Below are 21,373 nucleotides of genomic sequence, written 5' to 3' on the forward strand. Positions count from 1 at the left end.
ACCATTTGCTAGAGAATCCCAAATCATATTTTCAATCATCTTCCCTATAGGTTTGAGGTCACATTGCAACACATTCAAAAATGCCCATATTCAAAAAATTCATTTAATATAGGTTGACTTTGTCCTCATTCATGAGAAGGGAATGTAAAGAGTTACTGATAAAAAACATCTTATCTTGCATTTTTCATTTACAATATCACAACAGCAAGACCTTTTCATTTGTTTGTTTCATCCCAGAGTAGTTTTATTAGGGAATCCTGCCACCATACTGACATACAAAACAATCTCCATTTTGACATAGAAATGTGAAATTCACTGTACAAAGATAAGGCTCGAATCACAGGTATTTGTCCCCCCAGATCTTTAGTTATTCAATGAAGTTACAACAATTCATATTTTATTCTTCCCAGAGTTGTGTTTATAAATATCAGACAAACCACAAAATATATTCCAAATACATAACATTTTACAGATAGTTCAAAGCACAGACAGAAATACACAACACTTAACCTACTAATTCTTTATGATCGACATTTCATTAGCACTGACACCAAGAGTTTGTGTGTGTATATGTATATCTCTCACTTGTGTGTGCATATATATCCACAGACGTATACACAATTGTTATCACTAACAAATTAAATACTTAGTGAGTTTAAACCCACTACAACATCTATAGGGAAAAGCGAATGAATACTAGAAATGCCCATGCAAGGTAAAATGAGAACCAGTATGTATATGAAATATATATCATTACTATGTGTACAAATACACATATAAAGACATATATATATATATAAACACACACATACAGCAAACATAGTCTATACATATACTCACACACTTCCTTTTCATCTCCAACCATATCTTGTACTGTTCATTTCCAGAAGTAATCTTGTCTTTATTTGATCAGCCAATGGATGACAAAAATTTCCCCAATAAGCCTAATATTATCTCCAAAGCTCTATAATGCAACACTCAAGTTTTACATTCAAGAATCCCAGGCCTAGCTTTTCTTGTCATTATATAAACTCATTGGATTTTTAACATCCCAGCCAATCCGTCTATTCACAAACACATCTATTCACTATGGGATTCTATTTAAGAGAAAGGGGATATTTAGCTGGATTTTTTAAATCTGTATTTGTTATTATTTAAACACATCTTCCTAACATTGATTAATACTCTGAGGAACAGGATGTAAGATATTAAATAATAGTGTGGTGGGGAGAAAAGTTCATTTATCTTAGGAAGAAAAAACAGTTTAGTAGATTTCACTAGAGCATAGTCATTTCAGAGACTCACAAATAGCTTTACAATATGAATCAATATGAAAAAGTAGGAAGAGATAAAATAAATTAATGAAACATTACTTTCCAAGTTTGTTACTTGCAAAACTCTCAAAGACAGCAAATGGAGAAAGGTTGGAGGACCAGAGAATTAAGGTACATCATATTATTGGATTTTTATATATTAATAGAAGGCATAATAAATTACTGAAATCATATGAAGAGTAGCATTGAAATTTAAGGTTATAAATCCTAATATAGCTAATTTAATTCAAATTATTTAAATTATTTCAGACCCAAGTAGAGAAAGGCTACCTTTCAAATCCAATTTGCAAAATCAGATGTCTAAATGAGGCATCCAGAGCCTTCAATTTGGGCTCTTAGCACCAAAAACCAGGCATATATATATATATATATATATATATATATATATATATATATATATATGTATATGCCCAGATAAAAAAATTACAGAGCAGTTTTTAAAAATGTGCTCATGGTAAATTTAAAGGGTCAATAGAGTTTCCAGAGAGTCCATAGGTTAACCAACTTCTTTTTAAATGAGGCTCACATTATAGAAAAAGCTCCAAGATAGAGGGGTCAGAGAGGAGGGAAAGGGAGTCTTTTACAAACCAAATGCAATTATTTTGTGTCATTTACTTTGTGGGGGACTATAGTTCTTGCAATAGGGACATATTCTCTCTGTGGTAAGACAACAAACCCCACAACCATGGTTTAAATACTAATAAGAAGGGTACTAAACAATTTTTTCTCCCTTATATAGGAGAGTAGTTCCCATGGGGCCATGGAAACACTTCCCTGTAAAAGATCCTACACTGTAAAAAAAAAAAAAGTGGAATGCTACTACATGCATGACAGTTCTTCCATATCCTCCATGCGAACCCTGTCTGCTCACAGATAGACTTGAAAGAATCAAAGTTAGGGTTGTATAAATTGTATTGCAAGCTGCATCTCTAACCCTACGGGATAACACTATCACATATGGAAAACTCTCTCTCTCTCTCTCTCTCTCTCTCTCTCTCTCTCTCTCTCTCTCTCTCTCACACACACACACACACACACACACACACACACACACACACACACACACACAACCCTCTCTTCCCCCCAGTGACTCCCTGGAATTGGTTTCACAGAACCATAATGAAAAGAAGGAGGAATCCCTCCCTTTTTTTTTCTAAAAATGCATTTGTAACAATACACATTTCTGTCAACTCTGATTTCATGCTTCATTCTTTAAATATCATATAATCTACATCTCCCATGCCTTTCTTAAAGTTAAGCTTCCACCACTCACCTACCACATCCTGGCCAGAAATTCTTTCGGGGGGGCTACATTCTAGTCCTTCCTCCCTTTCTCTCTTATTATGTACACAATGTACAATTAGCTTGGGGATCCATTGCCCTCTTGGCAATTACTTTCACTCTCTTCCAATGACTTTCCGCTGCATCAGCTGAGATAGACAATAACAGGATACAGGTAAAGGTGACTAGTCATGTTGTCAATGATATCGTCTTCCTACATTTTAGAAGGAAGATATTTAGAAACAGATTACCAGAGCAACTTATGTCATATTTCACAGGTGGTGGTGTTGCTGTTTTTTAAATTAGTTATATTCCCCATTCTATCTTCTGTTTCCTAAACTTCCTATATTGTTCTCCTAACAGTTTGCTATCTCATATGCAGGTATAACAAATTACAGAACTGTCCAGCCAAAAATATTTTTTTAAAAACAAATCACTGCCAAAACATTAAGAAAATTCCCCATGTGCCATTTGTGCATTAATCTTACAATCTGTACGCTTAAATAACTTCAGAAGACTTCTTTTGCTAAAAATTTACCAAAATATTTTGAACACATAAAAATATTTTTAAAAAAAACAACAAAAACCCAGCATAAACTTTGCTTGTATAGGCATTGGTTAGAAGAGATTGTTGCACTAAGGAGTATATTCAAAAACACTTCCCTCTGCTTTTACTAAAATGCAGGTTCTGAACCTTACCACTTACAATGCTACAAACTTTAAAAAAGAAAGCAAAAGTTAGCTCTGCATAATGTTCTATGGTACAGTAGGTAAGCAGTAAGCCTACAATGCAATAAAAATAAATTTTTTTTTGTTATTTAAATAGGGCCACCATTCTGGCCTAGAACTAAAATAATGTTTTATTTGACTTTTAATTTACTTAAGTGTACTGAATTATGAAAAGCTAACTTAAGGAGTTGAACAGTCTGTTATATATGGAACAAGAATGAAAAGAGCTACCTAATGATGGCCCCACGACCTTTCTACAAACCAAGCAGGTGCTAAAAAACAAAAGAAAAAAATAAAAAGAAAAGAAAGAAAAATCACTAGTATTGAATATAGCCCTTAGTCAAATAATATGTTAACTTTATGAGCAACCCAACAAGTAGAGGATAAAGTTTATTTTTCTTGCCACCCACTCCTTGAGAGGACAGTAATACTCATAGTGGAACTGCTCAAACTCTGGTGTCTGACGAATTTCACAAAGAAAGGACAGATCGATGCCTGACTCCAAAAGGACGAGGAGGAGAGGGAACACAAACAGTAACAGTCCCAAACCTACGACAAGGAGCCTGGAGAAACTCTTGACGAAGGGGTTCACCTGGATGTTGCCTGTCAAAATGTCATAGCTCCATGTCAGGGCTCTCCGTGCCTCCTTGAGTTCTTCCTCCTCGGCCATCAAAAAGGCATTTTCATCCGCTTCTAGGTCCTCAAATGAATCAGTGTCTTCTCTTTCCAACTCGAGCCTTGAAGGACAGTCAAAGAGCATGTCAATCTCATCCTCATCGACTGGGGTGGGAAGCAGGCTGGCACTTGGGTTGTAGACCAGTTCTGAGATGGTCAAGGGCTCCTCTTTGATTTTCTCCTCCTGCTCCCTTGAGAAGTCCCCATACTCTCCAATGTTCTTTATTGGTGAGCTAGATATCACAGGGGCTGAGTTGTCATCTTCTCTCAACAATGGAATACCTGCCAAGAGAAATTTGTTGTTTTTTTAAACTTGAGTATCTTTCTAACATTTCTATGCTAATGGCAAAGAGGGAGAGAATGTATCCTAGTGACATCTTCACTTTAGTAGGAAGGCCTGTACTAGTAAGTCCAAAAGATAACTTACTAAGTTCACAATACAAAAAAGCATGTTTTTGTGTAATCATGACTAGACAGGAAGCTCTAATTTACAAACCTCTGATCTCAGTAAGACTTTGAAATTCTAAGGCAGATGATTAGGGAAAGTTGATATATTTAGAGCTGGGGGGGGACATTAGAAACCATCAAGTCTAAACGCTCATTTTACAGATGAGAAAACTGAGGCTTAAAGAGGTTAAAGGACTTGCCCAGCATTGCACAGCTAGGAAGTATCATGGGGGGGATTTGAACTTGGGTCTTTCTGATTGCATGTCCTTCAGTTCAATCTGTGCTATATCAGGAAGACTCAGGTTCAAAACATATCTCTGACCCTGGCTTAACTACTTAACCACCTCTGAAAAATGGAGTTCGATTCAATGGCCTCTAAGATCCTTTACAGCTCTGAATCTCCAATTATGTCCATTCTGAAATGGACAGTATTTTATTTGCAAAAGTCTTCCCAACCATCTGATAAAGCATATCCAAGGGGGACCTAGAGGTACTATGGAATATCAGTACAAGCTGTAATTTAACATTTCAACACAGTTATGGCAATCTCCACTTCATATTTTTCAACCTCATTTCCCATGAAGAAGTCCCCACAATGGGCATAAAGAAATATCATATAGTCATTATGGCATAACTCTACAAATCAAGGAACCATTTGGCTATTTCATTCATCTACACTTAGCCAAAGTCCAGAAAACCATTCGACTTTTCCTAGCTATAAGAGTGACTCGTCATGTGAATTAAAGAAGCTTTTTAGCATTTCACTATCTAAAAAATGAATAGGTTTTACTGGAAGTATATGTAAAGATCTTTCTAAAATCATCACATAATATTTCCTAATTTCTAGCATCTCCATGACCCTAAGAAGCTTTAGTAAAAAGGAAAGCATAATTATTATAATAAATCTTGAGAATTTTCCATCATTCTATAACCAACCATAACATAGGAGTGACCCAAAGGAAGAAATTTTTCAGAATGAAGAGGAAAATGTACAGAATTGTGATTTGCAGTGTGGAAATGTATAACATCACTAAAATCTAAAAGTTTCATACCATTTGGACATATGTCAGTGTTGTTATCTAGCTTATAAAAGGCAAACTTGACCTAGGAAGAAAATATTTCTTCCTTTTTTCCCTTCCCACATTCTATGATCGAGCCCAACTAGTCATCTGTCTGACGTATGACACCTCATCTCCTGTATTCACGCTTTGACACTGGTTTTCCCCTATGCCCGGAATGCACTTCCTCCTCACCAATCCCTTGTTTCCTTCAAAACTCTGTTCAAGTGCCACTTTCTACATGAAACTTTTCCTGTTTCCCCTTAGCATTTAGTGCCCTCTTCCCCCCTCCACTCAAAAAAAAAGACTTTGTATTTATTCTGCATATATGTACATGTCATCTTCATCAACAGACTGTAAGCTTCTTGAGTGCAAGGAACATTTTATCTTTGTTTTGTAGGCTCACCACCTAGAGCCAAACCTAGCATCTAGCAAGCACTTAATGAAATATTTGTGGATGACTATGATAATAAAAGTTAGCATATCATGGCTTAGGGTCTTAGATTTAGAGGTTGAAGGGACCTTCTAGGTCATTTAATCCATCCCTCCTCTCTGGCCTGAGCTCACTTTTCTTCTCTTACTGCTTTTTGCCACTTTGTTCACCCAAATTTACTCCTTCACACCATCCTTATGGTCCCTTCTTAACATTATTCCTTATCAAGGTCTCAATCCTCCTTGATGTGACCCTCTCACTCAATTATACTGCCCCTCTATGACCCCTGTTCTCTTTCTCCTGAAAAAAAAAATGGGGGTAATCTGCAGTTTTCAGACTCAGTTAATTTGCCTGGACCTTAGTTGCTGAGTAAGACCCTGAGGTCCTGGTGCTTGGTTCATGCTCATTCTACAGAAGAATACGGTACATCAATCAAGAAAGAGGAAAGTCAGACATCAAGGCGGGGCAGGGGAGAGAGAGAGAGAGAGAGAGAGAGAGAGAGAGAGAGAGAGAGAGAGAGAGAGAGAGAGAGAGAGAGAGAGAGAGAGAGAGAGAGAGAGAGAGAGATTTAAATGGCTTATTGTTTCAGATAAAACGCTGATTAACTATTGACAAGATACAAGAACAGACCTAATATATTTTGAATGCATGGTTGTATGTTGCAGTAATTTTAAAGATTAAAAGTTTCACTATGTATGATGTCAAGAGAACATAAAAGTGGCCTTCAACATGCTGGAGAGGCCACCTATAGCAAACTTATGGAAAAATGTGGACAAGAGCTTCATAGCATGACCAGTCATGGATAAATTTTGGTCTGCATCGCTGGAGGGAACATCCATATTAGTGAAATCATAGACCCTAATGTTTATGGATTGACTGATAAGAAGACATTCCATGGAATTATAACACCCAACCCAACTTATTCAAACAAAGTAATGACTCTGAAAAATGAAAAATGGATAACATATATTTACTTACTATAAGTATCACTGTTTCTTAGACAAATTTAAATGACCATTAAGAGTCGCCACAAGTCATCTAAAATAGCCCCTAAACTGTTTCATTCAACAAACACTTGACATAGTTGCTAAGAGAAGAGACACTGTAGCCAAAGGCAAAACTGCTTGAGAAGTATGAGCTTTTTATAACATTTTATAGAGGAAACTCAATCAATCAAGGAGCATTTACTAAGGAGCTACTATGCACCAGGCATTGTGTTAGGCACAAAGGTAGTACAAAAGTAATAGGTAATACAAAAACAAAAGGACAACACTCCTTGCCCTCAACAAGCTCATATGTAGCCTCTTGTGTCATTTCTTGGAGTGACACAATGGTTTTGATCTGATATTATAACTTGTAGTTCTCCAGACTGATGAGGTTACAAGTTTGGATGGATATACTCTGTGATCTAGTGACATCACACTCCTTGATATTCCTTCCATCTCCTGGCTGGGCATTTTTGCTAGATATCCACCCTGCCTGAAATGTTCTCCCTCACCTCCACTTCCTGGCTTCCCTGGTTTCCTTCAAGTCCCACCTACAATACCATCTTCTACAGAAAGCCTTTCCCAATCCCCTTTATATGTAGCATCTTCCTTCTGATGGTTATTTCCAATATACCCTGTATGTAGCTTGTTTGTACACAATTATTTACATGTTGTCTTTCCCATTAGACTGTGAGCTCCTTGAGAGCAGGGACTGTCTTTTGCCTTTTTCTTTTTCTCGTATAAGTACCTAGCACATAGCAGGCACTTAATAAATGTTTATTAATTGGACTGGCTAATTGTACCACTTCACAAAAGAGTAAAAAGCAAAGCAGAGGAAAACGAATCTCCACCATGCCTTGCCTGAGGCTCAAACAAGCCAGATCACCCTAGAAACATTTATAGATGAAAGAGAGAAGATAATAAATATATACAAAATGGAACAGATATATCAGCATTCTCCTAGTGATCTAGTCTCATCATTAATTACAATAAAACTACTACATTATTGTTCTGCCACCCCCGTACACAATGCTACATGTGGAAACTGAAGTGGCTTCTGAAAAAGGTGAGACAGTTGACCAGACCTGACCAAATACAACAAGAAAAAATATCCATTCTAGGTGACACCCAATCTCATGATTTTTAAGGTTATCTCAAGCTAGAAGATTATAAAAGAAAGAGAAGTTTAACTCCAGATTATATTGATTATATAGGCATATATGCCTAATTTCCATGTCCATAAGATCTCATATGAATATGATCTATGTGTATACTGAGAGATCATTTATGAAAACAGGAGGAGGTAACTGGGAAGTTTTCATAAACATTTTTCTATAGCAGACTACATTCCCACAGTTGTACTATCACTATTAACTACTACTACTGATGATGATGATGATTGATGATGATAACTAACATTTATACAGAGCTTACTATGTGTGCCAGGCACTATGCTAAGCACTTTACAATTACCTCATTTAATCCTCACAACAACCACAGGGATGTTTAGAGAACCCAAGATCCCACTGTACTTACTGTTTGCTGATTCCAAAAAAAAAAGACTCAGAAAAGCAATACAGAACCTAAAAGGCTCTCTTGCAGCAAGACTACACGTGTCACAATCAAAAAAATTCCTTAAAAGATGCAATCTAAGTAATAACTTAGTTTGACAATCCTCCAGTTACCAGAATTACAATCAATCATTCAAACAGCAAGCAAATAATAAGTGCCTATTGCGTGCCAGGCACTGTACTACGAGCTAGGGATTAAATACAAAAAAACAAACCAACTCCTCCTAGTAAGGACCATGCAGTCTAAGGAAGGGGACACAGAGTCTCAGAGATGGATGGGAGCTCAGAGGGCATCTAGTCTGATCTATGCATGTAACCATAATCCTTTCTACAACATTCCCAACAAAGAGCCATCCGGTTTTCTCACAGAACCTTCCACTGAGGAAAATCCATTAACCTCTAGACATAACCCCTTCTACTTTGGGATATAAAAAAGGAGAGCTACATGCTTGCCTGAAACATTGCTAGCTTCACAAGGATGCCCTACACAAAGTTAATAGCAGCTAATTTACAATTGCTCCATCGACCTTAGCTGATGGGCTTTCCCCCCACTAGCACACATTTAGTTACCAACGAATGACTAGAAATGGAAAATTAGTAGAGTTAGTCTTGCTGCTTCTGAAATGTTTGAGAGGCTTCACTTGATTTCATCGGTGTGTTAAAAATATAAATAAGTAAATGTGCTGAACAAATTCCTACAGCTCACCTCCTGAATAAATGTTTTGGAAGGAAGATTATAAGGAATTAGGAAAACAAGGTGACAGTTTTTATATCAATTATGCAGCTCCATAATTCAGTTTGAGGTAATTCCTCATGAATTGGAATAGCAGCAATCAGAGGAATTCTGATGAGGAAGATAAGCCAATTATTACTGACAGGTTATATTACTGATGAAGTCTTTGTACTATATTCTACTGCATGAGGCAAATGCTAGAATCTCCTTCTATGAAGAAAAACGAGCAGTGGTAAGCAATGCAAAAATAGGCATTGATGTCAAAATGCTTGCCCAGCCTGTCCATTTATTTATTTTGGCCAGACTGGTGAGGATGTTACTCCCAAAATCTAATGAGAAAGATAGTTTACAGAACAGTAGCATATATTTATAAAGTACTTTGTGCGCGCTCTCTCTCAGTATGTGTATGTGTGTGTGTGTGCATGTGTGTGTGTCACACAGAGAGAGAGAGAGAAAGAGAGATTGCCCAATGCAATCTCAATTACATTGAGATTGCAAACCCCTTGAGGCTCTATTTTTTTTCTTATATTTGTATCCAGCATTCACCACAGTGCCTGGCACACATTTATTAGGTGCCTAATAAATATTTATTGACTGAATGACTAAATACAACCCTGTGAGATGGATAGGTGGAAAGTATTGGTAGATTCACTTTACAGATGAGGAAACAGACACAGAAAGATAAAGAGAAAGCCTCACAGTCACACATATATTGTAATAACCAATCTAAAATTCTGTAAGTCTGAATATAGATCAATCCCAGAAATCCCAGAACTGATTAGGTTATAGTAAGGTACCTCTAATTTTTTTTAGTCAAGGGAAAATAACTTGTCTCTTACCTATTAAAGGAATGGTTCCTTATTTGTACTATATGTTTAAAATAGCTTTGAGGTTCTGAATCCAGGAGAATTAGAGTAGGAATCAGGAAAACCTGAGTTCAAATTCAGTCCCAGACACACACACTTGTTGTATAACCTGGGGAAGTCATTTAATTTTTGCCTGCCTCAGTTTCATCATCTATTAAATAGGGATTAATGATAGCACCTACCCCCACGTTTGTTCTGAGAATAAAATGAGATTATATTTGTAAAGTACTTTGCAAAATTTAAGTGCTACATAAAAGCTAGCTATTATTATATGTGATTACAATGAACACAAGAAAAATACTTCAAACTACTAATAACAAAATTACAAATTATGACGACTCTGAAGTTCCAGCTTACACTTCTTAATCAGAAAGGAAAAGAAAACAAAAAAAGGAAAATAACAATTGATGGAGGAGCTGCTGGAGGGTGAGCACACTCTATTGCTGGTAGAGCCATGAAATGGCCCAACCATTCTGGATGTGGAACTATACCCCCAAATTCACCAAACTGTGCAAATGCTTTGGCCCAGCAATACTGCTATTAGAAATGTACTCCAAAGTGACCAAAAACAGAAGGAAAGAGCCCATATACACAAATATTTATAGCAGCTCTTTTCTCATTGTACCAGATAACTAGAAACTAAGGGGAACGGCTCAATAGACCACAGTATATGAATGTAATAGAATAATTATTAAGCTGTAAGAAATGGCCACGGGAATGGATCCAGAGAAACCTGGAAAGACTTGTATGGAGTGATATAGAATAAAGTGAGCAGAACCTGGGGAACAATCTAAATATTGACTACATTAACATAAAGGAAAACAACCCTGAAAGACTAAAGAACACAGTTGAATGTAATGACCAATTCAGATTTGAGAAGATCGATGATAAAATATGCTTCTGACTGGCAGAGAAGTGATAGACTAAAGATGTACAGTGAGACATACATTTTCAGACACAACAAGTCAATGTATAAATTTGTTTTAAATGACTATACCTATTTATCACCTTTATTTTATGAGAAAAGGGTTATACAAAAGAGTTTGGAGGGAGGGGTGGTGATAATGATATAATAAAAGAAAAAAGGAAAGAATATCATTGAAATATTAAAAAATAAACAGAAAAGCAGAAGGAAGTTTAGTAAGAGACACAGATAAACAAGCAGTGTTGACACTATCTTGTCAAATTTAATATATACTTTTTTTAAACCAAGCTTTATGCAATAGGGATTCACATTTTCATATGTATTTACTTTTTCCTGCTCTTACACAGAAATATTCATGTTTGTTGACATTTATTAAGGTCCTAATGAAAAGAGAATATACATACATATATAAAGATGAGCAATACATATGTGTACATATATATACACATATATAAAGATGAGCAATATATATGTATGTATATGTGTATATATTTATAAAAATATAAACGCGCATATGTATTTATACAAATATATATGTATGAGAATGTGATGTCCTTGAAAGCAGGGGTTATTTTTGCTTTGTCAGTGTATCTCCAGTGTCTAGTAACATGCCTAGCATGTAGTAGGCTCTTAATAAATGCCATTTGAATTAAATTGAGGAAGAAAAAAAAAAAGTAAGTGAATGGAACTAGTACCTGAGCCCTGGAAAGGAATCAATATTCAGTGGGTCTTCTGTAAGTGATCTGGAGCCCAGAGACATTCTCTAAATAGGAACTTAATGAGAAGTTCAACAGAAAACCCAGGAAAGGAAATTCAGTCTAGTGAAATACAAGAAATGAGACTCAACAAATCAAATGATGTCAGCTGTCATTGAGGCTTGTTTCCTCTGGGTGGCACTATGCCTAGACACTATGCTCATGGAACCCAGGGCAAAAGATGGAGAAGACCTTCACTGAAAGGGCAGAATAGGTCAAAAAGACAGTTAGGGTTTCTAGAACCACTGACAACTTCAGAAAAGTAAAAGGCCTGAAGTCCAAGGGAGAAACCTTTGGAGATTAGCTATGGGGGTTCTTTCTCATGATCAGGAAATCAAGAGAGACAGTAAGACTTCAGAGGGGCATGAAGCCATGAAGACCATTAAAAAGAAGGAATATGGCTTTTAAGGTCCTTGTGGAACAGCCTGAAGGTCATGGGAGGATTGTCTGTGAATTCAACTAGAAAAGTTCCTTCCATGCACCAGGAGCCCAGACCTAACATTGTAAGGCAATTTCTAAAGGAGCTCAAATCTAGATCAAAACAAATCTTTTTTGTATTAGAAGCCTCTATCGGGGGGCCTAGATTAGAATTAAAATCAAACAGGATTAGGACCAATTGATTTCTGGGGTCATTTCCCTCAGCAAATGTATTTTAGGCACCTACTACACGCATGACACAGTAGAAGTTGGTCTATCCCTGGCCTCACTTATATGGGTATTCTGGTCACGAAGTAAGTTCCTTGAGGGCACAGACTTTTTTTTTTCCTTTTTCTTTGTATTCTCAACATCTACCACAGTGCCTAGCACACAGTAAGTAGCTAAATATTAGATTTATTGACATATTGATGCAGATCATTACCCTTCCATATCGCCTATCCTGTGAAACTTTATTCATGTCTTCCCATAAACCCTTCTAATGGGCTTGGGGACTTTCTCCAATTCTTTTGACAAGGTATAAATACCAATGCAATATGGGAATTGCCCATCAATTGTCTCCTTCTATGTGACCATCTGATCTTTCTTCTTCCCCTAGCCATACATTTCTCTGATGGCATTCTTTACTAAGCATACAGAGACAAAAATCCTACAAAATCTAGGGAAAAAAAGTTTCCATTAGAGAATAAAGAAAAGAAAAAGAATTGGCCTGTCTTTCCCTACATTGGTGTGAAAGGTCCCCCGAGGCACATATAAATGTATGCCTTTGCTAGCTTTCCTTTTTCTTTTTAACCTTTGAGTGTGTGTGTGTGTGTGTGTGTGTGTGTGTGTGTGTGTGTGTGTGTCTGTAGTGATTAACAGGGGAAAAAACCTTCAAAAAGCCCAAAGGTCTGTGTATTGATATCAAAAAGTAGGACAGAATAAAAATGAAAGCCTCTGTCTCTTTCTACAGGAGGCTAGGCAGTGAGGGACCCAAATGGGGAAAAAATCTGATAACAAAAAGAGAGAGGAGAGTTACAGGAGAGAGAGAAACAGAGACAGGATAGGCCGGAAGATGAGAAGGTGAGAGGCAGAGACAGAGGAGGGAAGAGAGGAGATAAAATGTAGGAAAGAAAAGAGAGGGAGACGGGTAAAGGGGAGAGCTAGAAAGAGGAGATAGAGAAGGGAAATGATAGGAAAGGGAAAGAAAGAGGAGAAAGAAGAAAGGAAGAGATAGAGAAAGAGGTAGGGAGAAATGAAGAGGAAAAGAAAGAGAATAAGAAAGAAAGGGAAAGAAAAAGAGATGGGAAAAGAGGAGAGCCAGAGCCAGAGACATCATACAAAGCTTTGAAGTTTACCATTGCAATAAAACTGGAGACACAGAAGCATGTCAGATCTATAGCATCAGAGTCTGATGACAGTCAGTGGGTCATTTGTGCTACTGACACACAGCTTTGATAAATATGAGTGGAAAAGGAAGGCTTTGAATTGTCCAACTTCCCATCAACATACATCATGTGGAGTTTGTTTTATGATTTTTTTTCATATTTGTAACCTGACATTTTTATTATGCATCATTATTATCATTATTTAAGCAAGAGTTGTCTATAGGGAATAGCTTGCTTTGCATCAGACTCCTTTGGCCTTTTTCCCCATGATAACAAGTTTGGGGAAATATATAAAGAATAAGAATAAATATTCTGGATCTGTCAGTAGGGTCTAATGTATACTTTTGCTATTGAATATCTAATCATGAAGTGCTCCTTAGCCCATGGTGAGAGCTAACATTTTGGATTTTAAAAACTGAGAACATATTCTTGCTGCTCACTGATTGTAAATTACCTTTTCAAATGCAGCTTTCTTTAACTATTTATTATTGTTTGCCTTAGCAATGCCATTTTCAGAAAGCAGATTCTATTCTTGAATTAGAGAGGAGAGGGTTAAGAAAAGAAGATGGAGAACACTAAGACAGAAGGTTATCCCTTTTTTCTGACATGATTTGGAATACGTGTCCAAAAGCACTTTCGTAGGGGAGAAAAGGTGGAGGAAGGAAGAGTGCTGTAGTCAGGAGTCTGTAGAAGTGGGTTCCAGTCCCACCTCAGCTGAGAACTAGCTATGTGATCTTGAGAAAGCAGCAAAAGGTTCTCTGGACCTCAGTCTCCTCATCTCTAAAACAAAGGCACTGGATTAGACAATCTCTAAGGACATTTCAAGTTATAATATTACTGGAAAACAGTGTGGTAAAGTGTGAAGACTGCTGAATTTGGAATCAGGAATCCTGGATTTGAGTCCCATATCTACCCCTGACTAGATATGTAACTTAAGGGGTAAGTCAATCTTTGGCCCTCAGTTTCTTCATCTGTAAAACGGGGATAATAATATTTGTACTACCTACTGCACACAGCTGTTATGGGGTAAGCACTTTGTAAGCCTCAAGACATTATGGAAATCATTATTCACATATAAACTCTCTTATTTTCTTTTCTCTTGTTTCATCATGGACTATAACTGCTCATGGTAGTCCTGATATTACAGCTCACTAGCAGGGGGGATTTAAATTTGTTATTTTAAATTTATGCCCACTGATATCCTGATAGGATGTATCTTAAAATCTCTGGATTTCTGCAAAGCTCAGTTCAAGCAACATCTTTTAGTGTTGCTTGCTTCCGCATGAGGCTTTTTCTGATTCCCCCAGTTGCTAATGCCTTTCCCTCTCAAAATTACATTTTATTCATGTATTTATTTTGTATCTACTTTGCATATGCTTCTGTATGGACATATTGTCTCCCCTGATAGAATGTAAGCTCCATGAGGGCAGGAAGTATTTCATTTTTTTGCCCTTGTACCCACAGTGCCCAACACGGTGCCTTGCATATAGAAGACACTCAATAGATGATTGTTGATGGATAGACATGGCACAGAAGTGACCTGGGGTTCTTGAAACTTGTGCCTGCAAGGAATAAAATCTATGAGGTCCCAGCAATCTAGACAGTCTTTGAGTAAAAGCCTGGATATTAGACTGCATGTCTGTCAAATGAGGACCAGAATAGGTAAATTAAAAGGGGGTCCCCAGCAGATTGAATACCAAGTGATGATTTTGAGAGGTCACAACAATTTATCAATCAAATACCCAACAAGTATCTATGAAATGTTTACTATGTGCCAGGAACCATGATAAACATTGTAGATAAAAAGAAAAAGCAGAAATAGACCCTGCCCTCAAGCAGCTTACATTTTAATGTATAAAACCAACTAATAAGGAACATAAAGAGATTGCAATCTATCTCAATGGAGCAATCTTCTGAAGCACTGAAGCTTTAAATTCAATAGGGAGGCTAGGAAAAAAAGGGGACCCAAGAGACTAAACAACATATAGGTAATCCAAGGCTTGTTAGAGTAAGAGACTTTTCTTCCTTTGGCCTCGTAACAGCAGAGGTAACAACAACAGTAATGTTGGGCTGATTGCCTCCTGACTGAATCCCATGACTTCTGGCACAGGAATCCTCTGGGTGTGGGGAATGGTCCAAAGAACGGTCTCAGGGACATATCGTCCTCTGACTCCAGGTGACAAAACCCAACTCCCGGGTAAAAACATCCCATGCTCTGAAACAGAGAACAGCTCAGTCACAGACAAGTAAAACACCTTGAAGACACTGCCCCCCAACAATTTCCCTGGCCACCACTCCTAGAGGGAGAGGAATCACTAGAGTGCATAAATTCATATAAGAAATTCATCTAACCATTCTGGAAAGTAATTTGGAACTAGGCACAAAGAGTCACTAAGGTGCGCCATATCTTTTGACCAAGTGATGCCACTTTCTATTCAACAAAAACAAAGACGCTGAACTCTGAGGAATGGGAAAAAAAAATGGAGGTCCCAGAGAATACAAAATGAAACATGCCTCCTTCCACATGAGAGACAATAGGAGTACTAGTCAAACAAAATACTGTCACTGTATTGCACTTTTTTGCTTAACTATTTCCATGTTTTCCCCCAAGGGAGGATTTCAATGGAGAGGGGTTAGAAATAATTTAATATAAAGGAAAAGGCATATGAAAACATAAACATATTAAAACCAGAGACAAAGGTTAAGAGTGAAAAGACTTTCCAGGCTCCCCTCTTCCCTCTCTAGATATCTCCTCACCCCCACCATCAGCCTACTACTCTCCACTCTTCAGCCCTTTCCTCTGAGGGCTGTATTTATGGTGAGTCTCTGGACCAAACTAAAATTTCCTGAGGCAGCCAGGCCACACTCATTTCATTCTCTGCTCTACTCTTCACTATCTGTATTCTTCCACCTCGATGACAGTACCCACTTATGAGTATTTGCCCATCCCCCTCTTCTGCTTTCCAGCTCCCCATTATGTACTGTGCATTAAAATATGAGCTTCTTGAATTTTTAACACAGAGTAAGCCCTTGATAAATACTTTATCTACATTACAAAACAATTTGTAGAAGCTCTCTTTGTTGAGGCAAATGGCTAGAAACAATGGGATGCCCATCATTTCAGGAATGGATGAATAAATTATGGTTTTCAAAAGTAATGGGATATTATTGGGCTGCAAAAAATTATTAAAGGAACAGTTTCAGAGAAACCTAGAAATACTTATATAAGCTGATGCAGAACAAATAAGAGAACATTCTATATAATAAAAATAACCTTGTCAAGAAAAGCAATTTTGAAAAACTTAATTCTGATCAACACAATGACTTGCCATGATTCCAAAGAATTAATAAAAGACACTACTCAATTACAGACAGAGGGATCCTAGATTCAAGATGCAGAATAAGAAATATATTTTGACATGAAAAATATGTGGACTTGTTTTGCTTGACTATGTTTACTCATAACAAGGATTGTGCTCTTTTTTTTATATAAGGAGGGGAGACTTGGAAGAGGGAAGCTAGCAAAAATAATGCAAAAAAGGGAACTGTTGAAGCATCTTGGAGAATGCATAGAAAAGAAGTTGTGTTCCTTAGTTCAAAAGGAAACACAAACAAGAAGGATAGCTTTGAAAGTGATATGTTGAATTTATTATATATATTTCAAAAGAAAAGCAAGTTGTATGTAATAAGAGATTTATAGTGTCACATACAGTCTTTTTCTGTATTACTTCATGTAAGCAAATGTTTTCTCTTTTTCTGGTGTTAAATTCAGAATAACAACTTTTTTAAAAAAATGAATAATAAAAGTAATCTGGGTGGTCAAAATAATCTAAAAATGCTTCTTTCCTACTCTGGCAATCCTCACCTGGCTCCTTCTCTTACTATGTTCTCATATACAATCACACTGTGAACGATGCATTAATACCAACCTGTATTCTGAAAATATACCAACCCCATACACTGTTTCTTTCCCTTAGCTCTCTTTTCTTTCACAACTGCTGATATAAATGTCCATGCAACCAACATAGTTCAAGAACCAATAGAAAGATCCAGGATCAACTGCTCACAGGCCCACCTATAGTCTTCCGAAAACATGTCTTGTTACACATCCTTTTCCTACTGTGCTAAAAACCATGCTCTGACCTCTTTACCTGTGACTCTCTTTTGGAGATAGAGAACTGGAGAAAAACACCTGGAATTGCAGAAAAGTTCAGGACTAGATCAGAAGAACACTAAATATGTAATTATGATATAGTAATGATGAAAATAGACTATTTTGATGAAATATTGTCAGGGATGAGATGTAAATTTTCAATGCAAAAACCCTTAATAAATAATACTATGCTCAAGGCACATGCCACGGGCTGAGGGACATACAAATAAACATAACTGATATATACACAACACCTTAAAATCTGCAAAGTATTTAAAATGTTTAAGTGGTATACCTTAATTGGATTTCAGGTAAAGATATTGGAAGAGTTTTATAAAAGACAGAAATAGTGACATATAAAGGGGAAGAAACCACTGTGATTACAAAATAAAGTATTTCATGCCTTAGAAACACTCTAACAGAGATGCCATGCGCTGTTAAGAGCCAAGTGGCTGAGTACTCCACAAGGCCCAGCCCAGGCAGAAGTAGCCCAACATCCAAGCAATCTGTCCAGCCTAGTCCAATAGCCTAGAGGCAGAACAACCTGCCCAGGCAGCAGCTGCCCAGAAGCAGAGAGTAGCCCCTTCCCAGTCTAGCAGTTGGCCAGCAGCCAAGTGACCTGCTCAGCACAGCCTAGTAGCGGAATGACCTGACCGGCAGAGACACCATGCCTGGCAAGGACCAAGCCCAATTCAATAGTAGAGTGACTGGTCCAAGACCCTGCACCACTATAAACTTTACAAAGAGTCTACAGGTAAATAATAGGGAGCAAGGGCCCTGTTCTTCCAGAGTTGTGAGTTGTCTTGGCCATCTATCTATGTTTCTATATTTCTTACATATGTGCTTTAAGTCCATGCCTACCCTTTCCTATGGAATGCAGATGTATTTATGGGATAGTATGCCCCAGCTTTGGCAGGGGGAGAGAGGAGGGGAGGGAGAAGAGAAATATTTTACTCCATTATTGTTCTTGCCATACCATTTGAGTAAATGCATTTTCTAAAAAGCTACCCAAATGTACTGACTGATTGTTAAAAGGAAGCACACTGGTGAAGTCTTGTAAGCCACATTCTTAGGAAGATAGCCACTCACAGGGCCAACCTTAGAACCTGGGGCAGCAGCCACCCCTCTGCTAGTACCAGTGTTAAGTGGAAGAGTTGGTCGAGGAGTACTACATCCTTTACACAGAGATTTAGGCAAGAAGGGACCTCAAAGACCATCTAATCATTTCAGAGGAAAGAACTTTGAAAGCTTTTGCTGACCTTGGAGTCATGGGACCTGAGTCTAAATTCCAGCTCTGCCATTGGCTAGGCGAGTGACTCAAGACATCAGTTTGTCTCTCAGGACCCTAGTTCCCTCATCTATAAAAATGAGGGCATTGGACTAGATGTCTGAGGTCCTTTTAAGATGTACATACATGATTCTATGGTATCCTCTGATTCTCACAACCACCCTGTTAGGTAAGTAACAGAGAAGTGTAACTATCTCTATCGCACAAATGGGGAAACAGAGGCCTAGGAAAGTTGCTTGCCCATCACATACCAAGAGATGGAATTTGACTCATCTCTCACTGACACCTCACCCAGAAATGAACTTTGTGAGGATTCTCGAGGGAAAGAAAGGGGGTCACCAGGGCCCCACTCTGCAGGGTTGTGAGTTACCTTGACTATGCACATTTCCCTACAAATGGATCTCATTACCCTTTCACCTTTAAGTTCATACCCATTCTTCCCCCCCCGGGGTTTCCTGATTCCAAGTCCAAATGTACATGCTCAAAGATGAATAGGTATAATCCCTGCCCTCATGGACCTTATAATCCAGTAGGTGCGACATGTACACAAGGAACTATCATGCGACATAATAATAAGAATTCACATTGAAATGGCTCTTTAAGGTTTACAAAGCATGTTGTTGTTGCTGTTGTTGTTGAATTGTTTCAGTAGTGTCCAACTCTTTGTGACCCTCTTTGGGGTTTTCTTGGCAAAGATACTATAGAGCGGTTTGCCACTTCCTTCTCCAGCTCATTTGACAGATGAGGAAACTGAGGCAAACAAGGTTAAGTGATTTGCCCAGGGTCACACAGCTAGTAATGTCTGAAGCCACATTTGAACTCAGATCTTCTTTACTCCAGGCCCAGCATTCTATCCACTGTGCCACCTCGCTGGTCTTATAAAGATCAGGCATATGAACGATACATGAGATGTACAAAGTGCTGTACCAGGTCTGAAGTTCTAAACCTAATGTCTTATGGTTTTCATGAAGACATGCTATAACTGTTACATTTGCCCAATGAGGAACTTTACTGCCAGGTACTCTAAAGCATCTGATGTGGCTGGTGGTAGAATTCAGAGCTGAAAAAGGGCTTCAGAGATCCCCATGTCCAACTCCCAGATTTTACAGATGAGGAAAATGGGGCCCAGAAAAGTTAGATGACCTATCCAAGTTCATACAGATAGTAAATAGAAGAGCCAAGGTTTGACTCCAGGGCCTCTAATTCCCATGATATCACACTGTCTGAACATTCTTGCAAGATTCAAAGTCCATTCTTTTTTTTATTATTATTATATAGACTCAAGCCTGGTGACTCAGGAAAAAGAAAAAACAGTAGAGACTTGGAAACAAACACAAACACACATTTGTTATGTAAATCTGGAGCAAGGCAGATAGGAAGGGAAAAGAAAAAGATCAGCTGTATAGTAATGCCACAGGGCTAAATCAAGCATTCACAGAGAGTCAGAAATTCCAACCAGCTATGCCATCCCTCTAATTAGAGTACTAGATATCTTCTCTGGCTGCTCACACTGGAAATTTCTAAATAGTTGGAACTGGTAGAATTTCCCTGGAGATTATCCCCCACCTGGCTCTCTTCTACTATCATGCAGTTCTTAAAAAAACAAATACCAACGCAGGCTCCATTTAATTTTTCTCAATTTCCTCCTAGTTCAGTTTCCATGTGTCGAGTCCAATGCTTTCAAGTCAAATACTGGGTCCAGATCTTCTACCTCAGTAATTGTTTGACTAGGAGTTTATCTGTAGATGACTCACTATCCTACTGACTATTCACATTCTGTGACCCTGCTGCTGACAATGTTTTTCTCTGCGTGTCCAAGAGTGTCTATGAAAGCCAAACGCCTGACTCATGGCCCTCTCCACCCCAGGGAGACACACGTATCACACGCCCACTGGTTGGCAGCTGTACCCAACCTTGGCAGAGGGTGCTGCTTTTTGAAACATGAACTTTTAGTCTTATAGGCTAACAACTAGGTTCAAAGGGAGTATGTTGGAGTCTATCTACTTAGCAGTCTGTGGCTCCAGCATAATTTTTGATTGACATACTACTGCCTTCTAGCTATTCTGGGAGAGGGGAGGGTTAGACATAAGACTATACTCTTCCTCCACTCTGATCCAGAAAGAATAATAGGTACAAGAAAAGGTCAGTGGGGATCAGTAATCAGTCCTGGAACTAGATTCAGGATGAAGCTTTCTGTTGTTGATAGGGTTAGACCTCCTGAATTCACAAGTGGGGCAGTATTCCCAATGGCCTCCTCAGATCTGCCATGAAATTTCAAAAACAGAAAACATAGCTTTGATTCCCTCAGGTGGTACTGAGGGGAAGGCCATAGAGATT

At 38.0% G+C, this 21,373-nt stretch overlaps 1 protein-coding gene across 3 annotated transcripts in view; it reads right to left on the minus strand.

Moving 5' to 3' along the window:
* Window positions 1-212: 212 nt before the first annotated feature.
* FRMD3 (FERM domain containing 3) overlaps window positions 213-21,373 on the minus strand; it is a 329,102-nt gene continuing 307,941 nt past the window's right edge. For all 3 annotated transcript variants that reach the window (XM_020966942.2, XM_020966943.2, XM_020966944.2), the window contains one exon: window positions 213-4,301. In XM_020966942.2, the coding sequence (XP_020822601.1) occupies window positions 3,703-4,301 (599 nt within the window). In that variant the 3' untranslated portion in view covers window positions 213-3,702. The remainder of the gene's footprint in view (window positions 4,302-21,373) is intronic.

The sequence above is a fragment of the Phascolarctos cinereus genome, unplaced genomic scaffold, assembly GCF_003287225.1.
Source record: "Phascolarctos cinereus isolate Bilbo 61053 unplaced genomic scaffold, phaCin_HiC Scaffold_4;HRSCAF=312, whole genome shotgun sequence".
NCBI classification, from domain to species: domain Eukaryota; kingdom Metazoa; phylum Chordata; class Mammalia; order Diprotodontia; family Phascolarctidae; genus Phascolarctos; species Phascolarctos cinereus.